We start from the raw sequence: 17789 nt of genomic DNA on the forward strand, positions 1-17789 counted from the left end.
TATATCTGTAAGGCTGGAAAAGCACAGCAGATCAGACAGCAGCGGAGCAGGAAAGTCAACATTTCAGGCCGAAACCCTTTGTCAGGATTGGGGAGGGGAGCCCAGAAATAAATAGGAGAAGGGGCTGCGGGGCTGGGGAAAGGGTAGGAGAGATGGTGATAGGTGGATGCAGATTGTTATGGCAGGGGGTTACGGTGATTGGTCCATGGGAAGGGTGGAGCAGATAGGTGAGTACGAAGGTAAACAGGTTAGTCTGGTCAGGAAAGTGAGGAGGAGGGGGAGGGCTGGACATGGGATAAGGCTGTGCTGTGGTTGGTTTGCTCACAGAGCTGGTTCGTTAGTTCACAGACGTTTCACTATCCTGCTGGGTAACATCATCAGTGCAGCCTCCAATGAAGCGCTGTTGTGTTTTCCCGCCTAGTATTTAAACTCTGGAGTCCACTGGATTTGATTACCTTGTTTCCAGTTTTCCTCCTCAGTGGTGTATATATAGAGTCTATTTCTACATGTCTGTTGATGGTCTTCTTGGTGGAGAACCAGGCCCCTGGGAATTCCTGTGCTTGTCTCTGTTTGGCATGTCCTAAGATCCTGCTGCTGTCCCAATCAAACTGGTGGTTCTCCTTATACGTGTGAACAGAGATGAGTGAGTATTGGTCGTGTCTTTTTGTTGAAAGTTGGTGTTCATGTGGCCAATTTTCTTCCTGTCTGTCCAATGTAATGTTTGACACTGGGGCTGGAGGGGTTTTGATGCCGGTGAAGTCAATATTATAGCAATTGAGCTGTAAGCTCCCAAGGCGAAACATCAGATGTTGTTCCTCCAGTTTATGTTCGGCCTTACACTGACAGTGGAGGAGGCCAAGAATGGACATGTCATCAGGGGAGTGGGAGTGGGAGGGGGAATTAAAATTGACAGCAACCAGAAGGTCAGGTTGGTTGACGCGTGCAGAGCATTGATGCTTTGCGAACTGGTCCCTAGGTCTGCATTTCGTCTCCCCGATATAGAGGAGGCCACATCGGGAGCAACAAATGCAATAGATCAGGTTGGATGAAGTGCAGGTGAAACTCTGTCAGATGTGGAAGGTACACACAGTGCTGACGAAAATGATTGCTTCATAAAAATGACATTATGTTGTTTGCCCCACCATTGAAAAGCATTAAAAATCATCAACAGAAAGTGCTGGAAAACTCAGCAGATTTGGTAGCATCTGTGAAGAAAGAAACAGTTCACATTTTGAATCTAGTGGCCTTTCTTCAGAACTGGTTGCCTGAAAAAGGGTCACTGGACTCAAAACATTAACACTTTTCTCTCCACAGATGATGCCAGACCTGCTGAGTTTCTCCAACACTTTCTGTTGATGATGTCATTTTCATGAAGCAAGCCTTAGAGCAGCACAAATAACCCTTACATTGTTGATATTCAACTGTGCACCTGCTTCTTGATTGAAGTAGCTGTACCAGTTAAACATAAATAACGGAAAGTACCATTATTCTCAATTATTACAACAAAATTTGGCTCAACAACACAGATAATCTTGGTGAGTTGCTGCAATTCACCTTATACACTGCTGTCACTATGTGCTGGCTGAGGAGGGACTGAAGTTTTAAGGATGGCTATAGGAAACAGAAACAGGAGAAGGCAATTTAGCCCTTCAAGCCTGTTCACCGTTCAATGGGATCATGGCTGATCTGATGACATTTCTTCCATGATCCTTGATTTCCCCCTACTGGTGAAGAATCTATCTCAGCCTTAAATATGCAAGGACTCTGCACCCACAGTTCTTTGTGGCAAGTAGTCCCAAAGAGACTCAACCTTCTGAAAGAAGAAATTCATCCTCATCTCAGTATTACATTGGTGTCCCTTTATTCTTTATACCTGGAGATTCTCCCATGAGGTAAACATTCTCTCAGCATTTACGCTGTTAGGCTCCTTAAAAAGCCTTGGGCTCTTTTTAGTCATTCCATCAATGCCAATGGGAGAGATTGATCAACAACATTGCCTCAGAGACTAGACTATTTTTGAGATAGTAATATTCATATGGCAGAACGGCTGATCTCTTTCTTATCTCATCTTTCAACTCATCAGAACAGCTGGCTAGTCTGTTGCACTCCTGTTCAATGTGTCAGTCATGGCTCAGTTGATAACAGAGCTAAGCCACAAGATCAAGTTCCACTTCCAGGAATGTGATGGCATACTCTCCAATAGCTTTAACCAACTCCAACAACAATCAAGAACCTCAACAGCATCCAGGACAAAGCAGTCCACTTGATCAGTAGGCCATTTACCACCTTAAAAATTCAGTCCCTCCACAGCCAGTACACTGAGTGATAGCACTGGATAAAGTGCAGCAACTCACCAAGATTATCTGTGTTGTTGAGCCAAATTTTGTGCAATAATTGAGACTAATAGTACTTTCCGTTATCTATTTTAAATGGTATAGCTACTTCAGTCAAGAAGCAGGTGCACAGTCGAATATCAACAACCAAAAGGTTATTTGTGCTGCTCTAAGACTTACTTCACGAAAATGACATCATGCTGTCTGCCCCACCATTGAAGAGCATTAAAAATCAACAGAAAGTGCTAGAGAAACTCAGCAGGTCTGGCAGCATCTGTGGAGAGAGAAGTGTTAACGTTTTGAGTCCAGTGACCCTTTTTCAGGCAACTAGTTCTGAAGAAAGGCCACTAGATTCAAAGCGTGAACTGTTTCTTTCTTCACAGATGCTACCAGATCTGCTGAGTTTCTCCAACACTTTGTTGATGATTTTTAATGCTTTTCAATGGTGGGGCAGACAGTATGTCATTTTCGTGTAGCGAGCTTTTTCTTCAGCACTGTGCATTCATGCCAGATTTCTAGCATCTGCAGTTCTTTGTTAATTTAAAAACCATGTTACTTCATGTGGACTAAGGCGACAAGGTAAATTCAAGTCTTGCCATTTCAAACAAGCTCACATATGTTAACTAGTGCTAATCACTTTCTTTGGCAATAAAATATTGGTGTCATGTCTGTTTTGTTCAGGCTTTTAAAAGCAATTCAATCATTCTTTCCTGTTTCCGTAATTATTTCTGACACACAGTTAGTTTCAAGTCCTCTAGTTTGAGTCTGAACCCTTCAACCTCATTGGTTAAGGAGATGTCTAGTTTCCAGATGGCTTGTTTCTTTCATTGTGCTTTCATCAGGTCACACTTTGAGCAACTTTGCAGGCAAAAATATTTTAAGCCAAAGGATGCAGTGGGAAACCTACATGGCAGATGAATTGAGATAACAAGGTGTAGAGCTGGATGAACACAGCAGGCCAGGCAGCATCACAGCAGCAGGAAAGCTGATGTTTCAGGTCTGGACCCTTCTTCAGAAAAAGATGAATTGGATGCCCTGCCACTGTGGAATCTGGCACAGTATCTCCTGGTGTCTTGGTGTCAAATTTTGTTTGATAAATCACTATTATTCAATATGATTGTCAGGTTAATCAAAGGGACAAACAGTTGGACTCAAGTCAGTACAGCCACCCACAATCCTAGACAGGAATAATTTGATTAAACATTAGGAGGCAGGAACCAGTTTAGTGTGCACAGAGTGAGTCAAGTTACTTGTTACAACCTGCTATCGCGTCAACAGAGACCAGCTCACTCAATGTAGACAATCTGACATGGAGATGTTCAATAATGCAGAGCCATAAAGGACAGATTATGACAATTTGATGTAACACTCAACTCCGTGAGACTTTAAATGTTCATACTTGAAAAGCTAATTCAATGCCATACAACAGTAAAAATCGTGACACTTATCTGTACTGTAAAGAAAATGAATGTCTTCTGGCTTCCCAAAACTAACAGTTTCTACATTACAACTGTGATGTGTCAACTCAAAGATACCACAACTTTATCTGCTTCAAATGTGGTAAGTGACACGCAACATATGCACTTAAGAGCCATTTGAAAAAGAATAAATTGAACTCACCATTTTTACTTTTTCTAAAGTAATAGGTTTCTCTTGGTATTTTCCCCTTTTCTTTTCATCTTTCCGTCTGTCCTTTTCTCTCTGCAAGCACACGTTAGACTTTTATAACCCATTAATCAAAAATACAACCATAGACTCTTTGTCACTATATTTAAATTAATATTTATTTTAAAGCATAACAAAGCAGGCAATGAGTTTCCAATCAGATGCTATTTTCTGTTTTTGTAATTACAGCTTATTTCTCACTCACCTTAATGAAGAGTGAAAACAATTTTCTTGGAAAAATTTTCATCTTCAGTCTAAATTATTCCAATTATTCCACCAGTTTATTCCTATTTATGTCCAATGGAGTACTGGCATGCATGTATAAATTAAGAACTCGGTACTTTTGATGTTGAATGGAGACCAAAGTTTTCAAACACTCTTATAGAACAGTGAATTGTATTTCACAAGTTAGTAATTCTTGGCTATCCCACTCATCTAGTGTGGGCTCAAAGCAATAGGTGATGGAGGGAGACAGCTTACCATTAATATGAATTTATTAAGCATTAAAAATATTGGCATGGAATTCCTACTAAGTTTGGCTGATTTTTTAATTTGTCCAAAACTGATGCAGTGTTGGATTGAGGCAACAGAAGGGCTCCAACAGGGCCGCTTAGAGTCAGTGGGCTAGTCCATATTGAAGAACTCAGTGGCCAATCTAAATGAGCATGTCACTACCGTTACAGACTTCATTAGTAAGTATGTACGTATAAGAATATGTGCTGAAGAAGTTAACCCAAACGTTCCCCAACCAGAAACCATGGACGAACCAGGAGATCCACTCCCTATTTAAGTCTAAGTCTGAGGCATACTAATCAGGCAATCCTGACCTGTACAGGAAATCCAGGTACGATCTCCAAAACATCAAAGATGCCAAGAGGCAAGACCAAACTAAGCTTGAGACCCAGACTAACCATAGGGACACCCGCCAGTTGTGGCGAGGATTACACAACATAATGGGCTACAAAGCAAGGTCGAACAGAATCAATGGACTGGGCAACAGTACATCCATACCCAACAAGCTCAATGCATTCTATGCTTGCTTTGAACAGAAGGTCAGTGAAACGATGTCACCTATCCCAACAGCCTTGGATCCACCTGTACCCACAGTCAATGCAGATGTTAAATCAGCCTTCATGAGTGTGAACCCACAGAAAGCGACTGGCCCAGATGGAGTCCCTGGCTGTTCACTCAGATCCTGTGAGGGCCAGCTGGCAGGAGTATTTGCAGACATCTTTAACCGCACCTACTATGATCTGAAGTCCCCACCCTGCTTCAACAAGGCCACCATCATCCCAGTGTCAAAGAAAAATCATGCAGTGCACCTCAATGATTACCATCCAGGAGGCTCTGACCTCCATAATAACAGAGTGCTTCAACAGGGTAGTCACGGCTCACATGAACTTCACCCAACCAAACTGCTTTGATCGTTCACAAATTCGTCTACCAGCACAACAGGTCCACAGGAGAATCTATCTCCCTGGCCTTACACTCATTCCTGGAATATATGCATAACAGGGATGCCTACGTCAAGTTCCTACCTACTGACTACAGTTCTGCCTTCAACACCACAATTCCAAACAAACTCTCTCTAAATTCCAAGACCTAGGTCTCGGCTCAATGCTTGGCAATTAGATTCTCAACTTCTTGATCCACAGACTGCAATCACAAATGACAGGCGTCAATACCCGCTCCATCATCAACCTTAACACCGGAACCCTGTAAGGCTGCAAACTCAGCCCCCTACAGTACTCCTTAATACCATCTTTATTCTTCTTCACACTAACAACTTTGTTTCTCCAAACCTTCCTCTCTGCCAGATCCTGTTTACCCTTATTATCCACTAACATTTTCTCTACAATGCCTTATACACTAACAACTGTGTGGCCAAATTCTGCATCCAACTCCATTTACTAGTTTGTTGACTACATCACCATTGTAGGTCGGCTCTCAAATAACGTTGAGACAGAATACAGAAAACAGATCGAATGCTAGGGGCATGCTGTAAAGACAACAATCTCTCCATTCAGCGTCAGTAAAATGAAGGATCTGGTCAGTGACTTCAGGAAGCAGAGTGCAGGGCACGCTGCTGTCTGCATCAATGGTGCTGAGGTGGAGATGGTTGACAGCATTAAGTTCCTGGTAGTGATGATTACCAACAATTTGTCCTAGTCCACCCACATTGACGCAACATTATCTCTACTTCCTCAGAAGGTTAAAGAAAATTCAGCATGTCCACAAGGACAATTTTGATAAATACACTACAGAAAGCATCCTAACTGGATGCATCTCAGCACAGTATGGTAACATACTATGTGGTCCCAAGACCACAAGAAACTATAGAGAACCATGAACACAGCCCAGTCCATTGCGCAAACCAGCCTTCCATACATTAACTCCATCTATACTTCCCACTGCTTGGGAAAGCAACCAACATAATCAAAGGCCCCTTCAACCCGAGTTATACTCTCTTCTACACTCTTCCATCCAGCAGAAGATATAAAAGCTTGAACACATGTACAAACAGGTTCAATAATAGCTTCTTTCCCGCTGTTATCAGACTTTTGAATGGACCTCTCAAATGTTAATTCTGATCTCTCTTTCTGTACCTTCTCTGCAGCTGTAACACTATATTCTGTACTCTGTTCTGCTGCCCTAATGCACTTTGTATGGCACAATCTGCTGTCTAGCACGCAAAAAAACACTTTTTGCTGTATCTTGGCCCAAGTGACAACAATAAAATCAAACGATCACAGAATTTCATACGTAAGTTACATTTAGCATGAAGCTCAAAAGCTTTGCTTAAAAAAACATTACACTGGAAACCAGTACAATCCATAAAACTAGCCTCACCCCCAGATCAAATTAACTACCTTGCAAGTCGATAAGCTTTTCAGAAGGCTCTTAAAATTTAAAGACGCAAACAGGCAACGTCTCAAAAAAATCTTAAATGATGAAAACAAAATGACGAAGAAACTGACTGTTGCACATCAATGTAGATAGTAAATTGTTTGAAGGTGTGTTTTTCAAGAATTTTGAATTATTTAAAATTGGGCTTCCCACAGATAATAAAGCACATTGTATGGGCTGTAAAGATTGCAAAAATGCCTCTAGCTCTGAAGACAGCCCCTAGTGAAATGGAACTGGTCAAAAGAGTAAGTTTTACAATTGAAATAAAATATTCCAGGATTTTGGTTTGGGGGTGAAAATGGAGGTGGGGTTGACAGAAAAATAACCAGAAGACATTTTTCTGACCTGGGTTTTAACAGTAGTGGACTTCATCAACAGGAACTCACAGAAGATCAAACTGAAGAGGATTAGATTGGCAAAACGAGCTGCCTCTCCCTTGTCTTGTCGACAGTGCAGCAACGAAAAACACAATTTTGAGAGTTTCTAAGGCCCTGCTGACCATGTCAAATGACAGATCAACACAATTATCACAGGTGAATAATCATTTGGGCACTGAATACCAACAGTCTAAACTGAACAATGTCAGTGTGGCATGGTTTACACAGAACAGCTTCTCACCAGAAAGCTTCTGTCTCCTATCAAAAGGATATCTGCTTTTCTACCGGCACATCACGAAAGTTTTTTTTTTACTAAAATTGATCGGTAGATCATGCACAGCAGAGGGAAATACACCATACTCAGTGTCCATCAACACTTGATTGTTTTCGAACATAATACCTCTAGTTTGCTCTTCTCAGCAGTATTTGATAAAGAGGGAGATGATGGCAAGGGTGCAGCAACATCAGAGGTGGTTATCTGTACAGAACAGATTAAAGGAACAACAGACACGTGAAGCAAAACAGGAAACAGAAAACAAGCATTAGCATTAATTATACAACATAAAAAACCCTAAAAGTTAAAATGTCACAAGCTTTATCTGTAGTCAATGAAAAACAGTGATAAGGATTTTTTTTTAAGCGTATCATTTGACAAATTGCATAACTTCAATTCAGGAATACAACTTTTTTGGACCAGTGCAATCTCAACTCTTAAAATGAAAATATTCTAATCCTGTCCATAGTCCAGAAGACTGAGTGACTAGACCTCTGAAGCTGCCACTACAACAAAATTATATTCTATACACAAACAACATACAGAATAATTTCAGATTAAGCTCTTTTATACAGAATGGTATGAGGTACGATTTTTACTCTTACTACAATGGTGGCAACACTCATCCATATAAAGTTACTTTATTCCCTTCCTTGAAGGTTTTTAAACTCATTCATTCAAAACTGGATGGCACGGTGGTTCAGTGGTTAGCACTGCTGCTTCAAAATGCCAGGGATCAAGGTTCAATTCCACCCGTGGGCGACTATCTGTGTGGAGTTCGCACATTCTCCCTGCTTCTGCGTGGGTTTCTGCCGTGCGTTCTGGTTTCCTCCCACAGTCCAAGACTGGCCATGCAAAATTGCTCACAGTGCCCATGGGAAATGCAGAGTTACATGGATAGGGTAGGGGGATGGGACCGGGTGGGATGCTCTTCGGAGGGGCGGTGTGGACTTGTTGGGCCAAATGACCTGTTTCCACACTTCAGGGATTCTATGAACCCTTCTCTCACATTATGATTGCTGTTCAAAACAAATAGCTATTAGTGCACAGTCCGTTGCACATCACCTATTCTTCAGCTGATAAATTAAGCAAAAGCCTCAATTTTAAAGTGAACACTGTCAATGAGTTTGCTTTGGAATTATTTTACAGCACCCTAGACACTATTCTATTTGCAGATGTCAGTAATAGAAATGAGCTAATAAACATGAATGCCTTGGAGGCCTTTCACTTGGAAATTTCAAATTCAACACAATACATATTCAGTACATTGTGTGGCTGCCACAAACCAGAATATCTAAATACTACTGAAAGAAAAAAAGACTAAATTCTTGATGAGCATGAGGTAAAAGGTTATTAGGAGTAAGCAAAAATGTGGATTCGATGTTACAAACAATTCAGCCATAATCTAATTAAACAACACTGCAAACATGAGGGGATGTATCACCTATACCTTGCATTTATATTGCACTGTTTATGACTAGGAGCCATCTAAACATACATTACAGTCAATGAAATAGCTTTGAACCATAGTCATAACTGTGGTGTAGGAGTTTTCCCATATTACAACAGTAACTAGAAAATCAACTGCTTGACGTGAAGAGGTTTGATGCAGCTAGCTTTATCACCTTCATCTTGCTAACATTTCCTGTTTGGCTGAAATCCTGAAGGAGTTATTTGAAGCTGAGAAAGTTTATGCTCCGTTATATGAAGACTCAAGGAAGATGCTATCAGATTCTCAAGAGTAGAAGTTGAAGCATCAGTTAAGTAAACCTATAGATTGGTTAGAGAAGGGAATTCTCTAAGTGAGTACTGTAAATGGTAACAAGATGAATAAGATTGTATTTTACCATATGTTTAAAATCTTTAAATTTGTGATACATAAATTGTTTGATTTACTCTGTCTCATCTTCATTTCTTTTGTTGAATGAACTTCAATTTTATTGCTAAAACTGAACATACGTTGCGTGTTTGTACTTCAGTAAAACGAATCATCTAATTAAAACAAATAAATATAATTCATCAAACCAGGTTTCTATTTCAGTCTGGGACTTAACTTGTCCAGTAATACCATCAACTGGTACTACAACTGCTTCAAATATTTCATGTCAAATTGCCAATTTATGAATTAGATCTACAAGAAGACTCAAACTTTAATAGACTTGAAATGAATATTTCTCTTAGGCCATTACAAAATAGTTAGGTATTTCTGATAGCTCTATTCAGCAGTAGGAGACTACCTAACAACAATACAGAGAGATTTATATATCATACAACTTAGCAGCGCAGAGCAGGCCAGTCGGCTCTTTGAACCTACTCCATCATTCAATATAGCTGCAGCTAATCTTCATTCCACTTTTGAGTGTCTCCAATAATCCTCAACTGCCTAGCCCATCAAAATCTACTCAACATGGCCATGAGTAAATTCAATGACTCTGCCTCTGTTGCTTTCTGAATAGAACTCCACAGCCTAACGATTCTCAAAATATTGTCATCACATGGGCTTCTATCACAAACAACCCGTTTTCAGCCACTTATTGTCCCCATTAACAGCTGATTCTGCCAGGCTGACCTTCATCCATTCCTTTGACTGACCAACTAATTTTCTCTCTCTGGGCTCCATCTCCACCTATTGTTTACTTCACTTCCTCTCCATCTTCACCATACTAACCAATCTTTTTCTCGCTAAAATCAGTTCAGAAGAAAGGTCACTGGACCCGAAACATTAGCTCTCCTTTCTAACCACAGGTGCTGTTAGATCTGCTAAGTTTTTCAGCAATTTCAGTTTTTGTTTCTGATTTCCAGCATCTGCAATTCTTTGTTTCCTGTATACTATTTTACCTGCTATCTAGCCAACAATCTGTACAAATACATAAGAAAAACATTAGTTGAAATTAACTAAAACTATCTGATTTATTTATTACCAGAATTAACATGCCACAACTGAATTTAACTCAACGACTGGAATAATGAGAGATTATAACTGAAACCAACTGGCATCCTCACTTGCCTAATTGGTTTTAATTAGGACCATCTGAATCTTGCTGGAGCCAAATGCCTGGCTAACCAGCTGAACTCTATAACTGGGATGACTGACACTTACATAGAATCCCTACAGTGTGGAAGCAGGCTATTCGGCGCGATTAGTCCTCACTGACCCTTCAAAGAGCATCGCACCTAGATCCATCCACGCAGAAATGGAGAGAATGCAAACTCCACACAGAAAATCACCTAAGGATAGAATCGAATCTGGGTCCCTGGCGCGGTGAGGCAGCAATGCTAAACACTGTGCCACCCCAATGGGAAACAGCTGTGGTTCCACTAGATTATTTGGATCTTATTGGAAGTCCTGGCCTTCTGCTGGAAGAAATTGCAGACAAATGATTCTTTGAACTGGAAACTGTATCAGTTGAATCAGTCGAAAGAATATTGATCATCCAACCAGTCAGCCTCTTTACATGCGATAAAAAATGCTGTTCCTTTTCTTGCCCCAAATCTGATTCTTCCATCCTACCTCTGATGAGCGCAAAGCAAAAAGCTTAAACTGCTTACCTTCTTTTAGTAATGCTTAAACTACAGATTCCACATTCATAAAAATCTAATTTATTATCTTCGTGATTTCAAGTTTTCTCAGTTAGATTTGTCGTTAATTTATTGAGAGGTATATAAAACTCTTCTTTGTAAAACCCGCTTTCAGCCTAATTATCTTTTTCTTTCTTCCTCAAGTGGCTTCATTCCCCCCACCTTATACCCTTGCAATTTCCCCCACCCCTCCACGCCCCTTGTCTCTCCCTCTCAACATCCTTTCAAGCTTCATCCTCATGGCCTCCCTTCCACCAACGCCCCCACCACAATTTCTCTCTGGCAAATGACTGCCTCAGCAAAAAAGAAAACAGCTTCTTGTTACTCCCTGGGTACAGTATGACGACGACTGCCAATCCCCATGTCCCAGCCTTGGTAAAAACACTTCCTGGCTGCACGACGACCCTCTACTCCCTCACTGTAGGGACTTACTTATTCCCATCATTGGCTGCTCCTTTTATCATTGGTTACTTCTATTCTACATTTGTTGCTGATTGGTTCCCTCCTCTACTTGATGTTAGTGAACCTGTCAGCGATTGGAAGAGCAGTTCCTCACCATTTACTTTCAATGAATTTCTGCCTGACTGGTCACCTACAATTGTATTTTCCCAGGCATTCTGGAGTAGATCTATTACTCCATTCTCAGTGATTTCTCCTAAATTATGGATTCTAAGACCTGAGACTGAACTAATTACCCCATCCTGCTTCCTTAAGTGATACAGTAGGTATTTTCTAATTCAGAAGCAATTAGTAAATTTCAGGATTTCAAATTATGATCAGTGTCTCTGCAATGCTCTCTCTGACAACTTTCAATAGTTTAGTGTACATGCAGTCTGTCCTAGTATCATATCCAAGTCAATCCTATTACTTGGAGATAGCAACAACTGCAGATGCCCAGTCCTGATGAAGGGTCCCGTACAAAATGTCAACTTTCCTGCTCCTCTGATGCTGCCTGACCGGCTGTGTTCCTCCAGCTCCATGCTGTGTTATTGACTCAATCCTATTATTTTATTTTAGAAGTTCACCAAGACTGCCATTTCTGATAAACCTATCATTGAATTTCCATCATTTATAAAAAGCAATGCTCAACATTCAAAGACTCTGGCATTAGGATACCTCTTGTCCCTGATCTCGCACTTCCTCCCCGCTTTATCTGCTTTCCTCTTTTGTCATTCTATAAAACGTCTGATCACATGCCAGATTCACAATGTTTTATTGCATTAGTTCTAATTTTTAAAATTTTCCATTTTAAAGTTTGTTTAAAAGTAATAATTTCTCCACAGACCACATCTTTTATGTGCTTCACTCAGACTCATGGTTATCCTCTCTTTTATAACTGAATTTTATAACACTGCCGATTTATAAATTTGTTTGCAGTATGTGGTCAATTAACTTAAGCCAGATTGCTTTTTATTAAATTGACTTAACCGTTTTCCAATCTGCATCGCTAATTTTGATTCAAAGTTGTCACTTCTTGCACTGATTCATTTCATAGTCATCATTTCCCAATTATTTGTTTACACTTGCTTACATCCATTTCACAGAACTGAAATAGTCAATGCTGATATCCTTGATGGTCAGAAAAACCAATAACTCAAGATATATCCTAAAGAACATAGCTTATTCATTAGTTAAAATTCATCTACTGTCATGTCTTTCACATCTCTCAATTGTGTATAATTTTTTTATGACTTCCACACTCTTGTATGTGCGTGCTGTTTTCCTACTAATTTCTTTATTCTATTGTAACTGTGAAAATGGATTATCAACATTCATAACAGACTAAAAAACTATTCCAAAATGACAAATGATTCAAACTGGTTGTTATGATCTCATGATCAAGTTAAGCCAACCTAATTAAACTACCCACAATGATCAGTCAAAGTTATACAGGGCAACAAAACTCAGATCTGACCTCCCACTTGATTCACACCTTTCTACAAGTTACATATCAAGATGTAAAGTTGTCTGCAAAGTATTCAGCTTGGAAAAACAATGACCAGACTCAATACATACATGCTTTTTTGTCAACAGCTATTTCTGGATAAAACACTATTTGCCCATGTCTTGTTCAACCTCAAAAGTGCCCACTTACAGACTAATTTGAAATAACAACCATTCACTGAGAACTGAGATCTGCAAACTTTGCTACTGCTGAAGAAACAAACAACAACTAAACAGTCAAGACTCAGATTATTATCACAGCACAATGACTCAAAAAGTTTAACTTGCAATTGCCATCGTGCTTCTGTCTACCCCTACTGCTGTTCTTGAAAGCCTTTCAGCCATATTTTTCCACTCAACAGTAGGAAATAAAATTCTTCTCAATCACTCTGGAAAATAGTGTTAATAAGAGGCTGCTCCATTTTGATCTACTTAACCAAAATGATTTGAAGTGCGATAGCTGCATGCAAAAGCATTCTCCCACACAAATTCCCTCTTTCCTAATGCCAACTCTGGAGCTCAATCCTATTTTTTCTGACAATGACATGACCATAATAAAAGTATTCAGAAGAAAAAAAGTCAAACATTGAGATATTCAGAAATAAAAGCATTGTTGTAGCAAGTGAAGTGAAATTGAGATGCAAAGTCACAATGTCGCACATTGGTTACAAGCAATTTCTTTAACAATTCTGTCAACTGTTACACTTTGGATTTTCAAAACTATTAACATTTACAAAGAGTATCTCTTTGCTTTCTTGCTGGAAGGTGAGTCAAGAGCGTGAACAGTATTTGATTTCTATATGCCTTGTCTTCACCTTCCAATATCCATATTCAACTCATCACCTTCTGCCTTTTCTGCCACAAAATACATCTTCCTTCTTCAATTTTAGCACTCCAGAAAGGGATCATACCCATTGCAATGCCTTGAATCGTCCCCAACAGCCACTCCCTGACCAACAGCACCATTCCACACAAGCTCAGGAGACACAACACCTGCTCTTTGACCTCCCACGTTAGCACCATCCAAAGCTCCAAATATACTTTACAGATGAAACAGTAATTCACTTGTATTATTCAGTTAAATACATTTTTTAGCTGCTTACAATGTATGTGCATTGAACTAGGGAAACCAAACTGATTGGCTGACCATTTTGTGAAATACTTTCATCGAGTTTGTAAGTGTGACTCTGAGCTTCCAGTCACCTCTCATTTTAATAGTCCAACTAATTCTGAATCCTGATCTTGGCCTCCTACGGTGGGCCAATGAAGCTCAGGGAACAGAGACAAAGAAACTGCAGATGCTGGAATCCAAGATAGACAAACAGGAGGCTGGAAGAACACAGCAATCCAGGCAGAATCTCGAGGAAAGGAACAGCCAATGTTGTGGGTACTACCCTTCTTCACCACTGGATGTGGGGGCATGGGGAGCTGCAGACAAATTGGGGGGGGGTGCAGAGGTGTGGAGGCGGAATAGTGGTGTTAGGTGAACACTGGTAGTAGGTACGACCTGGGTTGGTCAATGGGAGTGATGAATCTGGTTGAGTCCTCTGGGTGTAGGATGCCCAGGCAGAAGATAAGGTGCTGTTCCGAATTGCCGCAACACTGGAAGAGGCCGAGGACGGACATGTCGGAGGGGAACTGGGGCGGGGAGTTGAAATGGGCATTGGCTGTTACGGACCAGGCAAAGATGCTCAGCAAAACAGTCACCTAGTGTAAGTTTGGTCTCACTGAAGACATTGGGAGCACTGGAGGCAATAGACTAGCTTGGAGGAGATGCAGGTGAAGCTCTGTCTCACTTGGAAGGGCCTGAATGGAGGTGAGGGAAGTGGTGTGTGGGCAGGTGTTGCATCTTTTACAGTTACAGGGGAAGGTACCAGTCAGGTTGGAGTGGTTGGTGGGGAGTGTGACATGAACTAAAGAGTGGTGTAGGGAACGGTTCTTGCGAAAGGCAGAGAGTTATTGAGGGTGAGGACTAGTTTGGGGAGGCAGAGAAGGGTATTGTGGGGGTGGCGGGGTTAGCGGACTGGATGGGTGTGATGGAGAGGAAAAAACCGAGGGCTCAGAGGCTGTCCTTGTGAGGTATGGACATGTACAGGGATTGATTATCTATTGTAAAGATGAAGCACCGGGAGCCAGGGAGTTGGAAGTTTCCAAAGGCGTGGAGGGCGTGGTTTGTGTCCCAGATGTAGGTGGGGAGTGCCTGGACCAAGGGGGAGAGAATGGAGTCGAGGTAGGAAGAGATAGATTTGGTGGGGCAGGAGCATGCGGAGACAATGGGTTGGCTGGGTAGTTGGGCTTATGGATCTTGGGGAGCAGGTAGAACCAGGCGGTACGAGGCTGGGGGACTATAAGCTGGAGGGACTATACAGCTCTGAACCACCACCCACGTCCCCACCAAACATAATAAAGACAGGGACCCCTTGTCCTCACTTTCCACCCCACCAGCCTCTGCATCCACTGTATCCTCCTCAAACACCTGTACCAACTCCAATTAGACCCCACCATCTGGAACATCTTCCACTCCCTACTCCTCTCTGCCTTCCGCAAGGACCATTCCCTACGCCACTCCTCAGTTCACACCACACTCCCCAACAACCACTCCAACCCGACCAGTAACTTCCCTTCTTACATAAAAGATGTAACGCCTGCCTACACACCACCTCTCTCACCTCCATTCAGGACCCTAAACAGTCCTTCCAAGTGAGACAGAGTTTCACCTGCATCTCCTCCAACCTAGACTATAGCATCCGGTGCTCCTAATGTAGTCTTCTCTAGGTCAGTGAGACCAAATGTGGACTACGTGACTGTTTTGCTGAGTATCTTTGCCTGGCCCAAATGCCATACTAACCTCCCGGTCACCACCCATTTCAACTCCCCGCCTCACTCCACCTCCGACATGTCTGTTCTCAGCCTCCTCCAGTGTTGCAGCGACTCGGAACACAAATCTGAAGGACACCACCTTATCTTCCGCCTGGGCACCCTATAGCCCGGAGAACTCAACATTGAGTTCTCCAATTTCAAATAACTTTCCCACCAGCTTCCCTTCCAGCCCCACCTCCTCTCTTCCATTCCACCTTCTGCTCTCCCTTCCAGCCAACAACCGATTCATCCCTCCCACCGACCAACCAGGTCATACCTACTACCAGTATCCAACTATCACCACCATTCTGCCTCCACCTTTCGCACCCCCATCTAGTCCTGAAGAAGGGTAATACCTGAAATGTTGACTGCTCCTTTCCTCCAAATGCTGCTTGGCTTGCTGTGTTCTTCCAGCCTCCTGTCTGTCTACCAAGCTCAAGGAACAGCAGCTTATCCTTTCCAAGAGCGTATGTTGTATTTTTCAGTACTCAGCCCTAATATAATAAATTTAATTACAACCTCTGTCCCCATTTTGTTTCATTTTTCTTTGCTTACTTTGGCTTCTGTTATTTCTGTTTTTTTTTAAAAGCCTTTTTATTTTCAGATGACAGCAATTCATGATTACAATTCACACCTCCTCTAGACATATTATATTTCTTGGGATGATCCCTTTGGCTTCCCACTATAAAGTTTCCAGCCCAGTGGGTTATAGGGAGATGCGTCTGGGTGGGATGTGTTGAGGCTCAGTGTGGACTTGTTGGGCTGAAGGGCCTGTTTCCACAGTGTAGGGATTCTATGATCTATCACAGAACTTATTTTTGCCTAATCTTATTCTTCCCCTTCACTTGCTCATTTCACCCTTAGGCACTTTACAGCCTTCAGGACTGAACACTGCATTCAACAACAGCACAGCATAAACACTCAGCCATTTTGATTACAGCCCCTCAGCTCACAGCACCCCCACCATGGCTCCAACCACCCTCCACTGTCTTGTTGGCATGTGCTCACTGTCAGCAGAATGGACCAAATTTCTGCTATTTGCATCCATATCCCTCCTCTATTAGCACTCGATTTGTCTTTTGTTCTTTGTACCTTCTCCACCTGTTCCACCCCAATCAACAACATAAAAAACATAATTTTGCAACTGTCTTCACTGTCTTCTGTTCTGATGTATCATATTGGGCTCAAAACAGCAAATCCAGTGCACTCTAGCTGAGTCTATGAACTAAAGGTTGAAATCAGGCAGCTATAAAATGACTGAATGCCCTGTGATCTCAGCAGGGGCACTGTTAAAAAGTATTGTATTAGTAATTTCTACCATATAAGCATGAATCTCAGCAAAACTGACTGAAATTTCTATAGTACCTCCAGTGAAACACAAAACCTTTTTAAAAGCTAGTGAATTTAAGGTTAAAGACAGTTCCAGGCCAGGACATGCAGCAGTACTTACTGTGATTCCACTGTTTGCATTTTTATCCACATATTTCTTTTTCTCATACTTGTCCCTGATGAAAAATTCTACAGCTCTGAAGAATACTCCGTCAAGGAAAATATTTTGTTTTTAAATAAAGAAAGCATTTTATTTCCTGCAATAGTAAAAAAGATTTCTGAACACAGCTGAATTAGTAACATGCTCAAAAAGTGTTTTCAATCAACTTTATGACCTCCTACAACCTCTTCCATCAAGCAGAAGCTACCTGATCGCATGCACAAGCAGGTTCAGGAGCAGCTTCTTTCTGGCCAAAATCAGACTGTTGAATGGACTCTAACCTCAAATAATGTAAACTGCAATGTAACCTGTATGCCTCTAAGTTTTTTTGATCTGTACATCCTTTACTTGCTGTGATCTGC

The 17789-nt window shown here is 41.4% G+C and overlaps 1 protein-coding gene across 1 annotated transcript in view; it reads right to left on the reverse strand.

The window, feature by feature from the left end:
- LOC109930086 (stromal membrane-associated protein 1-like) overlaps nt 1-17789 on the reverse strand; it is a 251251-nt gene that overhangs the window by 167235 nt on the left and 66227 nt on the right. Inside the window, exons 4-6 of the mRNA XM_048597072.1 lie at nt 17389-17464; nt 7683-7760; nt 3954-4034 (exon numbers count right to left, since the gene is read on the reverse strand). Of these exons, the coding sequence (XP_048453029.1) occupies nt 3954-4034; nt 7683-7760; nt 17389-17464 (235 nt within the window). The remainder of the gene's footprint in view (nt 1-3953; nt 4035-7682; nt 7761-17388; nt 17465-17789) is intronic.

The sequence above is a fragment of the Rhincodon typus genome, chromosome 5 (genome assembly GCF_021869965.1).
Source record: "Rhincodon typus isolate 14 chromosome 5, sRhiTyp1.1, whole genome shotgun sequence".
Lineage (NCBI taxonomy): Eukaryota > Metazoa > Chordata > Chondrichthyes > Orectolobiformes > Rhincodontidae > Rhincodon > Rhincodon typus.